The sequence below is a fragment of the Osmerus mordax genome, chromosome 7 (assembly GCF_038355195.1).
Source record: "Osmerus mordax isolate fOsmMor3 chromosome 7, fOsmMor3.pri, whole genome shotgun sequence".
Lineage (NCBI taxonomy): Eukaryota > Metazoa > Chordata > Actinopteri > Osmeriformes > Osmeridae > Osmerus > Osmerus mordax.
The window spans coordinates 19,190,893-19,207,855 of record NC_090056.1 but is presented as its reverse complement, the minus strand read 5'-3'; the positions used below and the strand labels follow the sequence as shown (position 1 = coordinate 19,207,855).

Below are 16,963 nucleotides of genomic sequence, written 5' to 3'. Positions count from 1 at the left end.
AAAATCCTGAATATCAAAAGAAGAGGAGGCGAGGAGTTTTAAAAAAGACCTTGTATTTTGAAGACAAGTAGCGCTTACAAAGGATTTCAATTAAGACATCGACAGTCCAGTTTAGATTGACATATTTACAGTTGATATGAAATTCTTCCCCCGAGCCCAGACCACGTGGGTCATAGTCCCACGTGACACATGATTCAAACAAGAAGGGTGAAACCGGTCACATGACCAATCACATGCACAACTTTCCTCCTGCCAAAGATGGATTCACCACCTTTTCCAAAAGGAGTCCGTTCATTAAACAAAAAAAAATTAAAAACAACACCAACTGACAAGATTGTTTTGTTTTCTTCGTCGTCTCCTCCGTGCAGCGCCTCTCTCAACCACAGAGGAAGAGTGTGATCATCCAGTCCGAGTCTTGCTCATTCAGGCACCTCTCACAGCAGAGACATGGCCTCTCAGATTCACCTCCAGACGCCCCCCTCTCCCCTCCGTCGCCCCTCTCCCTCGATGATGATCGGGGCTGATGGAAGATTTAAGGGTCCTCCGCACGCACGCACACACACACTCTCCCATCCTCACAAAGACAGCAGCTGTGGGTACTTGGAATATTCTCCTCCAGGCAGCTTCTAGCACCGCAGACACAGCCGGTACACCTCAGCGTTTCTTCACAGAAGAAGCTCCTTTTTTTATGGCCGGTGGAACCTGTAGACAAAGAGAAAAGGGAGGAGAGAAGGGAGGGGAGAAGAGGTGATGAGGACCGGTGTGCAGAAGGTGCCTTTGTAATCACAACCAGTTATGATTGCTGCTATTCATCAATGCTGCAAGGCTATTTTTAGCCACAGCCAGTTGAAGTGTGTTGGCAGGGGTGAAAAAGACTCCACTATCTGTGGGTTACCGTTACAAATCACCTTAAGGACCTTGCTAAGACCAATGACAACATGACTTTTATTACGTTTCGCTCCGGCAACGTCACGTCTCCCGGGGAGAAACCCTCCCCCGCCTTTTAGGAACGTCTATAAATAGCAGCCTGCTGGGCTCCTATGCCTGAACAAGGAGGGCTATAAATAGCATGCTGCAGCCGAGAATAGAAGCACGCATTCAAAACACGCACGTAGGCAAGCATGGGCACACCCCAAACACACACACGTTCTTCACGCACGTACACTTGGCCAAGACACTGACCTTGTTAGGTGCTTGCTCGAAGCGTGCACCTCCATCTCGGTGCTTTTGAACTCGTTCAGCTCTTTTCGGATCGCCGCCTACGGGAGAGAAAGGAAAGCGAGAGTTAGAGCATTAACTGTACAGTCCCCCTCGCATGCACGCACACAATCACCGTCCTTCAGACGGCAAGGTGACAACAGCAAGACACGAAGTAAACAGCCCCAGAGATTACATCAAGGTCTTATCCACCAAGATGAGAACACAAAGGACCAGATGTAGCTAAAGGGAGGATTTTCTGTGACCATTTATATTATGCTACTGAGGTGGGTGGTGATGGTAGTCTCTCTCAGCCCGCTATGGAATTTCCTGTGTTGCGTAAACAAAAACCATTTGTTTGGATGAAGCAATGCTAAGCTATGACTGAAGACAGGTTCTGATTTTAATTTGTGAGGAATGTGACATTTAGAAATCTGCTGCCCAAGGGTTTTCATTTAGGGGTGCTGCTCCACCCAGACATGAAAACCCCAGGAAGCACATTTCAACATTGCACATTCCAGGGTAAAACATGTATTTTGTATTTATTTTTTACTTCTAATGACAAACCTTCTTTGTCACTTTCTTGAACACACACACTATAGGAGTCACACACACACCTTGTCAGCTGCTGAGAGACGTGTCCATGGCTTGTCTGCTCTCCTGTCGTAGTCCTGGGCCTTAGCCACCTCCACGTAGTCACTGAAACGGATCAGAATCTTCCTGTCCCTCAGCTCGTCCACAGTCGGTCGCTGGTTGAGCTGGAAAGCACAGTGAACAGGGATAAGTACTTGTGTACCGACGTATTCATGTTTTAGGATCAAACAGGACCATAGATGCACAGCTGGGCCATGCTAGACAACACCAATGCAGTCATATTTGGGACAGGAGGTTTTTGGACCTTTTAATGTGAAATGTTTTTAATTAAATCAGGTAAGATGATGTACCTTTCTGTTTAGTCTCTGTTTGATCTCTCGTCTCTCCTCTTGCTCCAGCTGGTCATTTCTCTCTAAATAAAAAAAGAAGGAAACAATTAGTAAAAGAAAAAGATGAGCTTTCATTCATACCCTTTCAGTTGGTCCCCAGGATGCAGTCATAAATTATAAATTGACTTTAGCAATTTTACTGGGATATTTAATTATGTTTTAGAATAGTTTTTTTTTTTTGGTGGGGGGGGGGGGGGGGGTTATTGCTTGTCTAAGTATATCATCTGTATTGTTGACAGTCTCTCTGTTTTACAAAGCATTCGGTGAAGCAGGTCCCAGTTGGTTACGGGGCACAAGACAATGTTCGTTCATGTGTCTCTTCTGAATCTTAGACTAGATGAGAGTGGATCCACTCACCTAGTCTAAGATTCAGAAGAGACATAGGCTTCAGTAGGCTACCGTATGGCTATTATTTATGCATTATCTGTTGGACTGGTTTGGTAGCTGCACATACATCTCTCATGATTCAAGTAAAAATAAAGAATCTAGATCAGGATATTTCGGTTATGGAGACAACCGTATGAAGAGACAAAACTTACGTTTCAGGATATTCCGGCTTTCCAACTCCTCAACGTTCGGTCTTTGGCTAAGCCGCCTGCGAAAAAACACCAAAACTACGTTTTGGACCATTTTGGGATTCAAGTTGTTCTTGTACCCAGAGGACTGTTACAACGGCTGTATTCTCGTCACTTTGCTTGTTCTAGAAGGGAACCCCGAGTGTCTCCATCTCGCGTCCAAACCCCGACTATGATGCTTCGGTAGAGGCGCTCCACACATCTGGATGCCACTTAAAGTTACGAGTCTCGAATGTCCTTTCGTATAATATTCTCCTCGGAGAATACTTAGCCTACTAAATAATGTTCAATGTGAAAAATACCAGCGGTAGACTTCATAACATAGCATGTAAACAGAAGCCCGATACGTTGCCGGTTGCAGCGTCTGCGTTCTAGTCTGCTGTCCACTGTGCACTACACAGGCTTTTGAACAGTCGTGATTCCCAGCTTGGGCGCGCCTTCCTACAGCACTCCTGTATGCATAATTTATTAGGTGGGCGGTGCGTTTGTTTCCCAATAAGGCGCAGAAGGCATCCCCGACTTCGTTATGCTTCTGGCTACAAAGACAATAACATTTCTCACGTCGCATCATCACTTTTACATTTCAGACGATCGTTTACAAATCCAGTATGTTATCATTTTCTGTGAAAGCCTAGGCTACGGTATGTTCCTTGATAATTAGGTTTTCGAGAAAAACAAGGTACTTCGGAGAGTGTAATGAGGTTATTGTTGCAATGCTTCGCTTAATTCTTAGCAATTCTGTTCCCTGAACATCAAACCGTGTCTGAGAGGTACAGATAAATCAGATGCCGTTCACTTTAGGAGTTACGTGAGGAGGCTACGTGACCATTTCAAAGTCGTGATATCAATTATAAATGTCAGGCTCATCCTGGATCTTAACCGTAGGGTCCACACTGTGTTCTGCAACCGTCCGGGCAATAAGATAAAGGGAAATGTTGAAATGTACTATGCAACCTCACAGCACGCGTCCCTGTCCCACACCCCTACTTCAGAGTCCAGAGCTCACCCAGGAGTCTTTATAGATGGGATTAAAGTTAGGTCACAGACACCCAGACACTGAGGAGAGCTCAACTAAGCTCATCAGACACAAACGGTACGGCACATGTGACCAGCTTGGTCGGGCATGATGGGCAGTTCCACAACTGGGCAGTCAAGCAGTGCCAACCTTTTCTGAAATGTGATTTATTCATACGGCAAAGACCAAACGTCTATTTTAAGACACCGTTATCGATGATTGAAAAGCGCAAGAGTAGCATACACCGTTTTCGTCAACAGTTTGGTGTATGCTACTTAGAAAAGGTAGTTGGAAATAATTGTAATAAGAGTGATACATATATTAAATTACTTTATATTTAAATTATCCTGCTTTTTATGGATCATTACTAATAATGAGTGAATATCTTGTATAACAACGCCCACAGAAATGTAGTGAAACTTGGTAAATCCACTGAAAGACTTGTAGATCATTTCAACCCATAACAAACAGAGAGTAAACAAGGGACTGCAGTCAGCCCTGGCAAATTAGCACACAAGCTTGACTAGAACTAGCGTGGAATAATTCAACAGCTGGATGTCCCTAGAGGAATTTTACTCATAAATGAAACAAAGGGATAAAACACTGGACATGCAGCAACTGACGATACACTCCAGTATCGTCAGTTGCTGCATGTCCAGAACACATGACTTTACGATTTTTAAAAATTAAATAAGATTATTCTGCATTATGCAACAACAAAAAAATAGCCTACCCTTTAACTGAAATAATGTGATAGAATCTGGCATCTGATCAAAATCAGACATTTTGTGCCATTAGAGAATTAAATACTTCCCTGATAATGACCTACAACAAAATGACCCAAAACACGTAATTTTCCATTAAACATTTCCTTTACTCTAAACTGAGACAGGAGTTTTCCTACATATATGGTGTTTTGTTTTGAGCTGATTAAATTATAGAATCAGTCCCATGAATCGATGTTTTCGTCCACATTATTGACCTGGTCGCCAAGTTGCCTAGCAACAACAGTTCCTCCCCTGGAAAGACAATGGAATATTCCACGGGGTCCCTTACTACAGTACTCACCAGCCAATCAACAGCCAGTGTTGCAGATCACCAGTTGCTGTGTGAATGTGAGGGGCTAGCATGTTATTATTAACTTTAAAGGTTAGATTATATATCCCACACAGTCTCCACTGTCCAAAATTGTAACTGGAGAGCAGATGTAAACTGAACTACAATGTTGGCACGATCATTTTGTACTAATGTAATGTGCAGAAATGAATTTTCTTGTATTTAACAGTATTTCCTATAGTTTGAACACTGATGCACAGCATTGTCTGCAGACTTTCTCCTGTGTTCTCTCTCTATCTAAAATTATACCAGGATGAAGATAAAGCCGGACATTGTTATCCAACCCTTTCGAAGAAAGAGAGAGGCTCTTTTGGGCATCAGCGGGTGTTCCGTCGTTCTTCTTCTCCTCCGGCGAGCTGCAGCGCCACACAAAGAAGAAGAAAGAACACGCTGCCCCTAATGGTCACGATAACCCAGTAAGCTCCTCAGAGAAGCCTTCTATAGCCTTGTACCAACTCCCTACCTCTCTCCATCCCTCCCTTTATGCTTCCCTCCCACCTTCCTCTCTGCATCCTTGTCTCCCTCCATCCCTCCCCTCATTATCCTTCCATCCCTCCCTTCCTCTCTCCATCCTTTTCGCCCTCCATATCTCCATCCCTCACTCCCTCCTTTTCTACTTCCTTCCCTCCCTTCCTCTCTTCATCCTTTTCTCCCTTCCTCCAAATCTATATCCCTCTCTTAACTCTTCCCTCCATCCTTCTCTCTCCATCCATCCCTCCCTCCCTCTCTTGCCCCTCCTCTCCCTCTTTGCTCTCACACCCCCGCAACACATTGTGTGGAGGAGGGTAAACGAAGACCGAGAGAGAGAGAGAGAGAGAGAGGAGTGCACCAAAAATGTATTATTCAACAGTCTTTGTGGCTAAGAATAGCAATCGAATAACGCCCAGGCAGCATAAAGCTCTATAGATAGATAGGTCATTCTACACAGCGCTAACAACGGGCGGGCGAGGTGTCATTATCGGTGAACGGTCAGAGTGGCTTCTTCTGCTTGCTCTGCAGCAACACCAGCGATTTCACTCTGAGCCTGGACGAAGGGAAATTCGATCTTAAGCTTCGGAAAGGCTTCCTTGGGGAGGCGGGAGGAGGAGATGGACTGTGATTCAGTAAGGGTACCCAGGGGAAATGGGCTTCACTCCTCCGCTAAGCTGCCCTCCTACTCACCATCTTTCCAGGCTAAAAATAGCCAGGCTTTCCCTTTTCGCTAGAAACAGTGCAGTGTGTCACCAAAATGCAGAGCATGGGGAACAGGCTCGCACACTACCACTACTACTGTTGGCACTGTGAGACAGGAGTGCGTGTTCCCTTATTTGTTCACATCCGAGTGGAAATGTTGACGTCCATAACATCCCAGACAGTCTGGCGTTTGTCCGGAGATAACCGTGACTCGGAGAAGCTGCATCGGTTGGCATAAGGGCGAATAGCTCTCAGTTGTTTAATTGCCTATTGAGTGGGTTATTATTACTAAGCAACTGCCAATTTGTGCTCTGCATAATATAACAACAGGAACTAGGAAATATGAAGGGCGGATCAATTCTGCTGGGGTTTTTATCCATCCGGAACCACCAACTCCTCACAGTTACGCCAACTCAACAGAACCTATTATTAGCTTCTTCCAAGACTCCGAAGTTCAGGGGAACCAGTCATCTTGGTAGCTTCCTGACTGCTAGCTTCTGTAGCTCCTGATGAGGACTCAGATCTGTGCTAGGAGGAGATTCCCCTCCACATCGCTCTCCCCAGAACTCTCTTACACAAGCTGGAGTCAAGCTGTCTGCTCTGCTTTACATAAGATGTTTGTTTACAGGCGTCTGTAATTAATGGCCGCTTGTTGACGAACCACCAGGCTGGGCGCTGGGGGGGTGGTGGGGGGGGGGGGGTTGCCTCTCCTGAGTTCACAGCCGAACTGAGAATGTCCGGGCACGAAGTGATCATTCCTGGGAGTCTTTGACAGCCTCAGCCATAGATCTCTCTCCGGGATACGGGGCGGCTCTCACCCGTGAGTTACGACCCCGAGGGTTACGCAACACAATGGTGACCTCCAGCTCGACACGTCAATGTGAAGAGAGAACCCAGAATACTGTACGTTACAATGCAACAACGTGGCCGGAATATTTCAAAAAAGCAAGATGTTCCGTACTTGTCGTGGCCGAGGGAAGATTTTAGCGTGTAAACATTACCAGACCCTGGAGCCTGCCCCCAGTCCAGTTCATGTCTATTCCGGGAGCTTCTGTTTGTATTTCTAACCCTCCTGGTGAAAGTTTCAGCCATTTTTCCTCACGTACAGTGTCTTGGAGATAACCCCTCTGAGCATGTTGCCACAACAATGCGTTAGTGTGCAGAAGCTGTACGGCATTCTTTGCGTGATCTAGGGTGTTGGACCACTCAGGTCATCGAGTCGCTCCTCTAATAAGGGACTTATCAGGGAACTTGGTTAACCCTTGTGCTGCCTTCGGGTCACAATGACCCGAAGGTTCACAACGACCCATCGTTGTGCTGTGACGTTTACCCAATACAAAAACAAATAAAAAGCATTTTTCTTTTACCTTCGTGCTGTAGGGGGTGTGAGACAGCCCGACGGTTAAAAGAAAATGCTTCACTTTATTTTTGTATGAGGTAAAGTTGTCACAACACGTGGGGGGTCACAATGACCCGAAGATAACACAAGGGTAAAGTTATATCAGCTGCTTCAACTGCTGTGTGGAATAAAACACCCCCTACACACAAGGAACTGTGTGCACCCCCTCTATCCACCACATCACTCCTGTCCTTCAACAGCTCCACTGGCTCCTGGTCCAGTTTCGCATACAATTCAAGATCCTCCTGTTTACATTCAAGGCCATCCACAACCCCACCCCCCATATTTGTCTGATCTCCTCCAGGGTCCCACTACCTCCTGCTCCCTCAGATCCTCTTCCTCCATACACCTGTCTGTCCCCTTTGCCCGTCTCACCACCATGGGGAGTAGAGCATTCAGACACTCTGCTCCCCGTCTCTGGAACTCATTACCACCCCAAATTAGAAATATAGATTTATTTCCCCATTTCACATCACAGCTCAAAACACATCTCTTTACTACTGCTTATTCCACTTAATGTCATTTGCACTGCTTCCTTCTGTTGTTTTTAATGTTGTTGTATTGCTTATTTTTCAGCTGCTTTTAATGTTTTTTGTACCTCTGTACGGTGTCCTTGAGTGCCGAGAAAGGTGCCTTGGAAAATAAAATGTATTATTATTTATTATTAAGGAGCAGGATCGCTAGCCCAGCAAACTGGATATAGGCAACAAACCCAGCTCAACCATCACAAATCAGGCCAGTGTGATACAAGCGGATAATCCTGTTTACATGTGATTGTCTTTCTCCCCTCCTCTCTAATTCCACCAGCCTTACTAGTGCTGTCTATGTTATATAACCCCGGGACGGTTATCAACAGCTCTGATGCTGTTGGAAAGCCAGCTGTCTTCTCTCCCCAACCAATCACTCGAAATGAACCACATATCCTATCGATTAGCAGTACTGTACGTTCCCCAGAGCAACTATGGGAGTTTGTGTTCAAGGCTACTTTTTAGTACTTAAATCTACTACAGCACGTTGTTCTACAACTCACAATTTCAGGGTCGGTGAAAATTGTCAAAATATAAATAATAATATGGAAGTCGAAGCCCATTTATAACTTGTGAGAGGCTTAGTCATGACACAGCATTAGGGATGAGACTAACAGGTAGAGAGGAGAGGTAGTTGATTCATGAAAAGGTCAAGACTCACTTGGCCAGCTTCATCTCGATCTGCTGACGTATTTCCTGGCGCTCCTGGTCACTGCGAGCTGGGAAGATGTTTCTGTCTTCCAGTTCCTGCTTGCTGGGACGGTTTCTTAGTTTCACAGACAGCAGCTCCTTTCTTAACCTGCGAGGCAGCGTGCCTGCGTCCACACACCAACACAAGCGCACACAAGCGCACACAAGTACAAACCCACACACATGTTCTCACACATACATACACACAAACACACACAATTGTGTGTTTAATAATAATCAGTGATGGCAATCAAACAGGTATAATGGGAAAATATGTCAAAACTTTTGACTGGTACTGTATTTTCATGATAAAACTGGTTATCCCAATGGGCAACATGATTAAAGAAAACTATTATTTTAATGGCAAACAGATGTGCAAATTATCCAAAAAGATCTTATCTGTAACTTTGTTTGTGCACTGTACACAGCCAAAACAGCTGAACTGGTCACATGACTGGTCACATGACTAAAATTAATCAGTCGTACTCTGGGACCAATGGCGGAGCTCGGAGGGGACCCACCGGAGATGACGGAGTCGTTCCAGTCGTCCATGTCGTTGGGGAGGCCCGAGGTGTTGGAGAAGCACTGGTCCAGCCTCATGTTCTCCTTGTTTTCCTCCGCCTCCTTCTTCCTCTCCGCCAGCTGGGCCCAGTCCCCCGGCCCGGCCGCCGACGCCTCCCTCTCTGAGCTGCAGGAGCGAGAGAGACGCCCGTCAGAGCGCCTCCGGGGGAGCGAGCTTGGCTCCAACCCCTCATGCACGCTGGGGAAGGAGGGAGGGAGGAGTTGGAGGGGAGGAGAGGAGGAGAAGGGAAGGGCGTAGAAGGGGAGGATGTGGGAGGAGGAGGAGGGCGACATGGAGAGTTAACACTGTGAGGTAGGGGGGGTGGTGAAGGTCAGAATGTCTGTTGACATGGGAGTCAAGGGATGGGGTTAGACTGTAGTGTATGACGTTGTCTTAACCCCATTCACCAGGATGGATTGAAAACAGGACTGGAAGACGGAACACTGCAAGGGTTTGTAAGGACTTGAGGTAATGAGACAGGTTGAGTCCAGTTGACAGACAGTCAGGGGATGTTGGACTGGGGAACTGAATTGGGTTGGGTTGGGTGTGCAGTGGGTTGGATGGGATCACGGCTCTCACCTCTCCTGTCTGTTCATGGAGGCAAAGGCTCGTTGTAGTTCTTCCATGATGCAGCTAGGGGGCATGGGAGGGTGCATCATATTGCCTATGTGAGGGGATCCTGAGGGGGGCCCTCGCAGGGTCATGGGAGCCAGGCTGTCAGGGGGGCCCCTGGGGGGCTCCTTGGGCAGGAAGGAGGTGGGTAGGTGGTTGGGTACAGGTGCTGGACCTGTGTCTGATGGGGAGATGAATAGAAAAAAGGACAGTTTATTCTTTACTGGTGTGAATGTGGCTTTTGTATATGGTTTGATACAGCTAAGCATACTGGTGGTGTGGTGCTACCTCTATGGGCTGGGTTTGATTATGGGTGTGTGCGTGCGTAAGCATAATACAGGACAGTGTGGATCCCCATAAGCTTACTAAAATAAGTGTTTGCAAGTCTTCCTGGGGTCCACACAAAATAACAAAATAACAACTAACACTAATTAAAATCACACAATATCAATAAAACAAAACAGCAAAGCAAGCGAAATATGAGAACATCCGAAAATGTATGAGAAAATGCGTTTCAACACGCATGCGCATCCCAACCCACCTTCTCCACAGACCAGCTGAGGCAGCATTTTTCCAGGTCCAGGAGGAAGTGGAATCCCAGCCAGAGGCACTTCCTCTTCCTGTCCATCCTCGCCCTCGCCCCCGCCCTCTGGGACCCCCTCCGTCATGTCCCCCTCAGGGGGTGACACCTGCGCCTGCTCATCTGTCTCCTCGGGGTACTCTGCTCCATCCTCAACCACCTCACCTTCTTCTGCAGGTGACGTCACTGAGAAACATTTACATTTAGTCATTTAGCAGACGCTCTTATCCAGAGCGACTTACAGTAAGTACAGGGACATTCCCCCCCGAGGCAAGTAGGGTGAAGTGCCTTGCCCAAGGACACAACGTCATTTGACATGGCCGGGAATCGAACTGGCAACCTTCAGATTACTAGCCCGATTCCCTAACCGCTCAGCCACCTGAGAAACAAACTCCATGGTTCAGCTATAAGTATAGCTCAGCGGTTAGAGCATTTTTCCGTGGTTAAGTGGGGGTTCAAATCTTCCCCAGTACTTGTTTTGGATGAAAAACGCTAAACCAATACATTCATCAGATCTCATTGTGCCAACATGATTTATTTCAATGTAACAGTCATCAACAGCAACTCCTGGGCCTGTTTCAGTCAGTTGTTTCTTGGTGATTTCATGAAATAAGGTATTCTATCGGTTACATTTAGGGATTATGGGTTAGTATTATGGCAATTACTAATCCTGGTCCTGACTCTACTACCTCACCTGACCGTAACCTTGTTGTTGGTTTAGGATTAAGGTAAGCCGTTTCCCTAACCCTAACCCTAATTTTTGAATTTAGGGTTAGGGTTAGATTTAGGGATTGGGTTATGGCTCTAACTAATCGTGATCCTGACACTACTACTACACCTGACCATAACCATGTTGTTGGTGTAGGGTTAAGGTCAGCCGTTTCCCTAACCCTAACCCTAATTTTTGAATTGACGGTTAGGGTCATCCTAATCCAGGCTTTCTTTCTCGTAGCTGTCACTCTTTAAAATGTCACCCAGACAGGAGTTTATGAACACCTATATCGCCCTCTAGTGGATACTGCTTTGAATGCTTGAAATTGCTGTCAAAACACTACCTTCATATAGAAAACCAAATTCATTTTTAGCGAGCCCCTTGTAGATGTTCAATGTATTTGATTCTGGTGGAGATGATTTCACACATCATGTCCACATCAATGCAGGTCCCTTCCTCATCTTATACTGTCTATCAGTGTACATCATGTGCACTATTGATTGAATATTCATCTTATATAGCTCTTGACTAATCTATACAGTCAAATCAATGTAGAGAAAAACAAAATACAACATACATAGAAGCAGTCTATTATAGCCAAACAGACCATAATCAACTCTTCCATCCAATCCATCCCTTCTGTAGAGAGATCCAATGTTTCGTTGTTACAACCCTACTGATTGGTCATTTTGGAGTGGGAAGTACCATAGTCAAACTGTCTTACCTGTGGAGGGGTGTTCCTCCTCAGGGCCCAGGTACTCCACACTGCTGACTGTGAGGATGGGGTTGAGGGGACCCCCAAACCCCCCCAAAAGTAGGGTCCCATCCGAGGAGCCTCGTAGGGGGGAAGCGGGGTGGTGGCAGTAGAGGCTGCTGCACAGGGCGACGTCTGTGGAGGGAACAGACTCTCAGGACAACAGAGCGCTCAGATCATCTGGTCCTGTGAACTCAGTCTGTTCATGTGTTAATAATACTGTAACTTTAACCCTATGTTGTCTCCTGTTTTTCTGTTTTATGTAGCAACATGAAGGAAGGAGGAAGGTTGTTTTGTTTCATTGTGTATTGTAGCAGGTATATGATTGCAATCGGTGGCGAAAATCTGCTTTCAACTTTGGGGGGGACAATTATATGACATTTTCTCAAGAGCAATTCCTGAGGGGGACACCAAAATGACTGCTGTAACACACATAGCACATTAAAAAGCGCCATTGTGTCCATAATCAGCGAAGCGTTTTCATTGCGTATTATTAATATTATTGAAATTACATAGTTATGTTTACAGTGATTTTTCCCAGGATGAGGGGGTCGTGCCCCCCCTGTCCCCCCTGGGATTTCCGCCTATGATTGAAATGACAATAAAAGCCACTTGACTTGAGCTTTCTGTGACAAATCAGTTTTATATGAATTCACTCACACCCAATACTGTCTTTCTATGCAACCTGCAGAATGCTCATCATTCCGGTAAAAAGGGAGTCAGGAGGCTGAGCGGTTAGGGAGTCGGGCTAGTAATCTGAAGGTTGCCAGTTCGATTCCCGGCCATGCCAAATTACGTTGTGTCCTTGGGCAAGGCACTTCACCCTACTTGCCTTGGGGGGAATGTCCCTGTACTTACTGTAAGTCGCTCTGGATAAGAGCATCTGCTAAATGTAATGTAACTTCACAGTCTACTATTCACAGCTGGAATGTGTTCCATTACTAACCCTAACCCTCACCCTAACCCTACAATACGCACAATTCACACTGTGGCCTCTTCCATAAATGCCACAAAAGCACCTGGTACTCCTTGAAAGTCACTGGTGTTCAATAACCTGCTTCCATTATCTTAAAAGCCGTGCGGGATGCTTCTTGTTCGGCCCCATTATCAGAAAAACTCTGTTCGTAAACTCCATTACCACCAGGCTTCTCCACATAACCCTGCACTACACTTTCATTTAAGCACTCAATGCAATTTAACCCAGCTGGCTCCAATGGGAAAATTACACACAATTAAAAAAAAAGCATTTGTGTAAGTACGTGTGATGGGTTTACTTTACTTAGAGAAATGATGTCTCTCATCTTTACTGAATGGTTCGACCCTTACCAAAACTACTGACAGTGAAAGAAGTGTATTTGTGTGTGTGAAGGGGATGAGGAGGTATATTGTGTTATCTATTTGTAGTGCTCCCTCCCCCTACACCTCCTCCCCCTCCCTCCCTCCCTCCCTCCCTCCCTCCCTCCCTCCCTCCCTCCCTCCCTCCCTCCCTCCCTCCCTCCCTCCCTCCCTCCCTCCCTCCCTCCCTCCCTCCCTCCCTCCCTCTCTGTCTCCCTCCCTCCCTCCCTCTCTGTCTCCCTCTGTCTCTTTCTCTCCCTCTCTCCCTTTCTCTCTCGTCTCTTTCTCTTTCTCTCTCTCTCTTACCAGTGGAACTTTGCTTGAGCTTCTCGTTTTTCTTTTTCCTCCACTTCCAGGGTTTGAAGATGCGTCCCAGACTGGCCAGCTTGCTATTGCGGCGGATGGGAGGGGTGTGAACCCCCGACACCAAGCAGCCGGTGCGCAGCACCCTCTGCTGGTCCATCACCTCCACTGCAGCCACGCACACACACACAGACGCACGTACACACACGCACACACAGAAGAATGGAGGGAAGAGAAGGGGAGAGGAGGAGGGAGAGGAGAGTAAGAGTTTGAGGGAAGAGAAAGAGGAAGCGTTGGATAAAGGGAAGGAGGAGGAGAATTGGATAGAATAGCAGAGGGAGGTAGGGAAGGAGATGAGGAGAGGAGGAGAGGAAAGAAAAAAGGGAGAAATAATTAGGATAGCAAATATGCAAATATTACCATTGATTTTGGTCAACATTTCATATGATTAGCTTTGACTACAACATGCTGTAGTGATGAGGCACACACTGCGCATGTATGATTTGATTGAATTGAACTGATTTAACTATTCAATCAAATTGATTCAAAATGACATACAAGGAAGGGAAGGAGAGAGAGGCATAGGAGCAGAGAGAGAGATATAGGAGGAGAGAGAGATGATTTACAGTTATCCTAAATTCCTAAAGTCTTACAGGAGAAAGGAGCAGATATTCGGAGACGTTAAATGTGTAAGAGGTGTAAAAAAACTAATTTATTGTGGCTCTACCACTGAGCTGCACCTAAAGACGAAGACTGAGACTCGAAAGAATAAAAAGCAGAGCTCCCAGGAGACAAACAGGTGACTTTACCCGTCAGAGTCTCCCGGATGAGAACATTAGCATAGCCATCTCTGAACAACAGACCCTCTAATCTGTCATTGTTTAGACGTTTTCTTTTGATACTCTGTTAGTCAGCAAGATAGCAGCATAATGTCAGCGTTGGAGCCAAAAAAAAAGGCTTCTGTTTCAGGGACTTAACATCCCAACTTTGTGAATAGCCAACCGGACAAACAACTGAAACACCCTGTTTATCTTTCAATCGAGTTTGTGACATTTAATTGGTGTGCATGTTTGCAGATTTGCATGTGCGCGTGTGTGTGTCAGATAGAGTGAGAAAGATAGGGGATCAGGGGAGAACGGAACATGTGCTTTGTTTTCAACTCAACAACTTCATTGCAATTCTGAAAAGAGCATCTTCACCTCAGAAGAGATACACAGGTTCCACTGAACGACTCAGTGGTTGCAACCGTCCCAAACAACAGCTTCATCCTGCACACACACACAGCTACTCCACTGCTGTGTCTGTCCCACATAAATGGAGTCCTATGAATATAAAAGACCATAAACAGACTAAATAGAGTGGAAAGACGTCCCTGTGACTAAAGCCATGACTACTAGAGCATCCAGGAGGTGGGAGTTAACTGTTCAGATGTATTTAAAGGAGGCCAGGAGAAGGAAGCAGGGTTGAGATCTCTGCTTGCTGAGGTTATGGGTGTGTTGTGTTGGGGTGGAGTGGAGCAGAGCAAGGAGTAGGGGATGTGAATACTACAGCACAGGCTGTCTGTCTTTCTTCCTCCCAGTGCACATGGGCTGGGAGGAAGAGGGAGGGTGAAATAGACTGGGGGAGAGGAGGAGGAGGAGAGGGAGGGAGGGTGAAACAGACTGGGGGAGAGGAGGAGGAGGAGGAGAGGGAGGGAGGGTGAAACAGACTGGGGGAGAGGAGGAGGAGGAGGAGAGGGAGGGAGGGAGGGAGGGTGAAACAGACTGAGGGAGAGGAGGAGATGGAGGGAGGGTGGGTGAAACAGACTGGGGGAGAGGAGGAGGAGGAGATGGAGGGAGGGTGAAACAGACTGGGGGAGAGGAGGAGGAGGAGAGGGAGGGTGAAACAGACTGGGGGAGAGGAGGAGGAGGAGAGGGTGGGTGAAACAGACTGGGGGAGAGGAGGATGAGGAGATGGAGGGAGGGTGAAACAGACTGGGGGAGAGGAGGAGGAGGAGAGGGAGGGTGGGTGAAGCAGACTGGGGGAGAAGAGGAGGAGGATAGGGAGGGAGGGTGAAACAGACTGAGGGAGAGGAGGAGATGGAGGGAGGGTGGGTGAAACAGACTGGGGGAGAGGAGGAGGAGATGAAGGGAGGGTGAAACAGACTGGGGGAGAGGAGGAGTAGGAGAGGGAGGGTGAAACAGACTGGGGGAGAGGAGGAGTAGGAGAGGGAGGGTGAAACAGACTGGGGGAGAGGAAGAGGAGGAGATGGAGGGAGGGTGAAACAGACTGGGGGAGAGGAGGAGGAGTTTGATCCTGAATCAGGAGAAAAACAGGTCAGTTGACCGCGCGCATATCTGCCAGCGTCGCCATCACTAACAACCTCAGGCAGAACCACAACCTGAGCCGAAGCCAGAGCCAGGCAAGTTGAATTCAGGTCAGCCATGAAGACACAGCGACAGGCGCACAGAAACAGCGCAAGGCTTAGGAGAGCGGAGGGGGGGGGGGGGAAGGGGGAGTAGGGGAAGAGGGAGAAGGGGATGGGGGAGGAGAGGAAGGGGGAGGGTTCAGGCCCCACCGTAGTTGCCATGGCGACCACATCCAGATGCTGCGGCAGCAACCGTGGTGGATGGAGAGGAGGAGGAGGAGGAGGAGGAGGAGGAGGAGCCCGCTCGAAGGCTGAGCTCCCGCTGCCCCAGTGCATTCTGGGGAGGGGGTGAAGCAGGGGGGAGGTCTGTCTGAGCGGAGTAAAACAAGGGAGGGGGGGAGGGGGAAGGAGAGGAGAGGGGGGAGTGGAGGAGGGGGGCTGTTGCCACACGGAAGTGCTCGCAGCAGAATCTGAGCGGGCCAATAAGAGAGCAGCTATTCATAATGTATATCAAGTATTTCTCAATTTTTCAAAGAAGAGGAGGCGGTTTAAAATGTGGAGTCCGATTGAGAGGAAGAGGGTTTGGTGAAAGCTGAGCGTACTGGATGTATTTTGGGACGGGTGTGTAAATGTGTGTCAGATGACTGGGCTGCATGCCGCGTTGAACTGTATTATTCTAATTATTATGCTAATCATAATAGGATTAATCAAAGCCATGTATTTTATTTATGCTTCATTAGGCTGTTTGCAGTAACATCATAAATCTAACACCGACATAGATAGACTCAATGCTTCCATGATCCAATAGGGAAGCTCTAAGCATAAGAATATTGTTGGTTGGAAATATTATATTCTGTTGAGGGGTACATTTAAAAATCAAATTCAAATTACCCGGGGGATAACACTTAGTTAGATACACACTACATACAGATCCATTGTAGACCAAAACCTTTAAACAAACAGTTAAAAAGCGTCTCGTACAGTTTCAGTGAAACACTGAGAATGCAGCTCTCTCGACACACACACTGCCGTGTACAGTGTGTCCCCTGACGTTAGAGATGATGAGAGGCCCGTGGCTGGACG

At 47.0% G+C, this 16,963-nt stretch overlaps 1 protein-coding gene across 1 annotated transcript in view; it reads right to left on the bottom strand.

Moving 5' to 3' along the window:
• Positions 1-505: 505 nt before the first annotated feature.
• phactr3a (phosphatase and actin regulator 3a) overlaps positions 506-16,963 on the bottom strand; it is a 29,316-nt gene continuing 12,858 nt past the window's right edge. The window contains exons 2-12 of the mRNA XM_067240469.1: positions 13,537-13,701; positions 11,866-12,030; positions 10,391-10,615; positions 9,817-10,030; positions 9,197-9,435; positions 8,647-8,800; positions 2,720-2,775; positions 2,142-2,203; positions 1,815-1,955; positions 1,183-1,259; positions 506-702 (exon numbers count right to left, since the gene is read on the bottom strand). Of these exons, the coding sequence (XP_067096570.1) occupies positions 687-702; positions 1,183-1,259; positions 1,815-1,955; positions 2,142-2,203; positions 2,720-2,775; positions 8,647-8,800; positions 9,197-9,435; positions 9,817-10,030; positions 10,391-10,615; positions 11,866-12,030; positions 13,537-13,701 (1,514 nt within the window). The 3' untranslated portion in view covers positions 506-686. The remainder of the gene's footprint in view (positions 703-1,182; positions 1,260-1,814; positions 1,956-2,141; positions 2,204-2,719; positions 2,776-8,646; positions 8,801-9,196; positions 9,436-9,816; positions 10,031-10,390; positions 10,616-11,865; positions 12,031-13,536; positions 13,702-16,963) is intronic.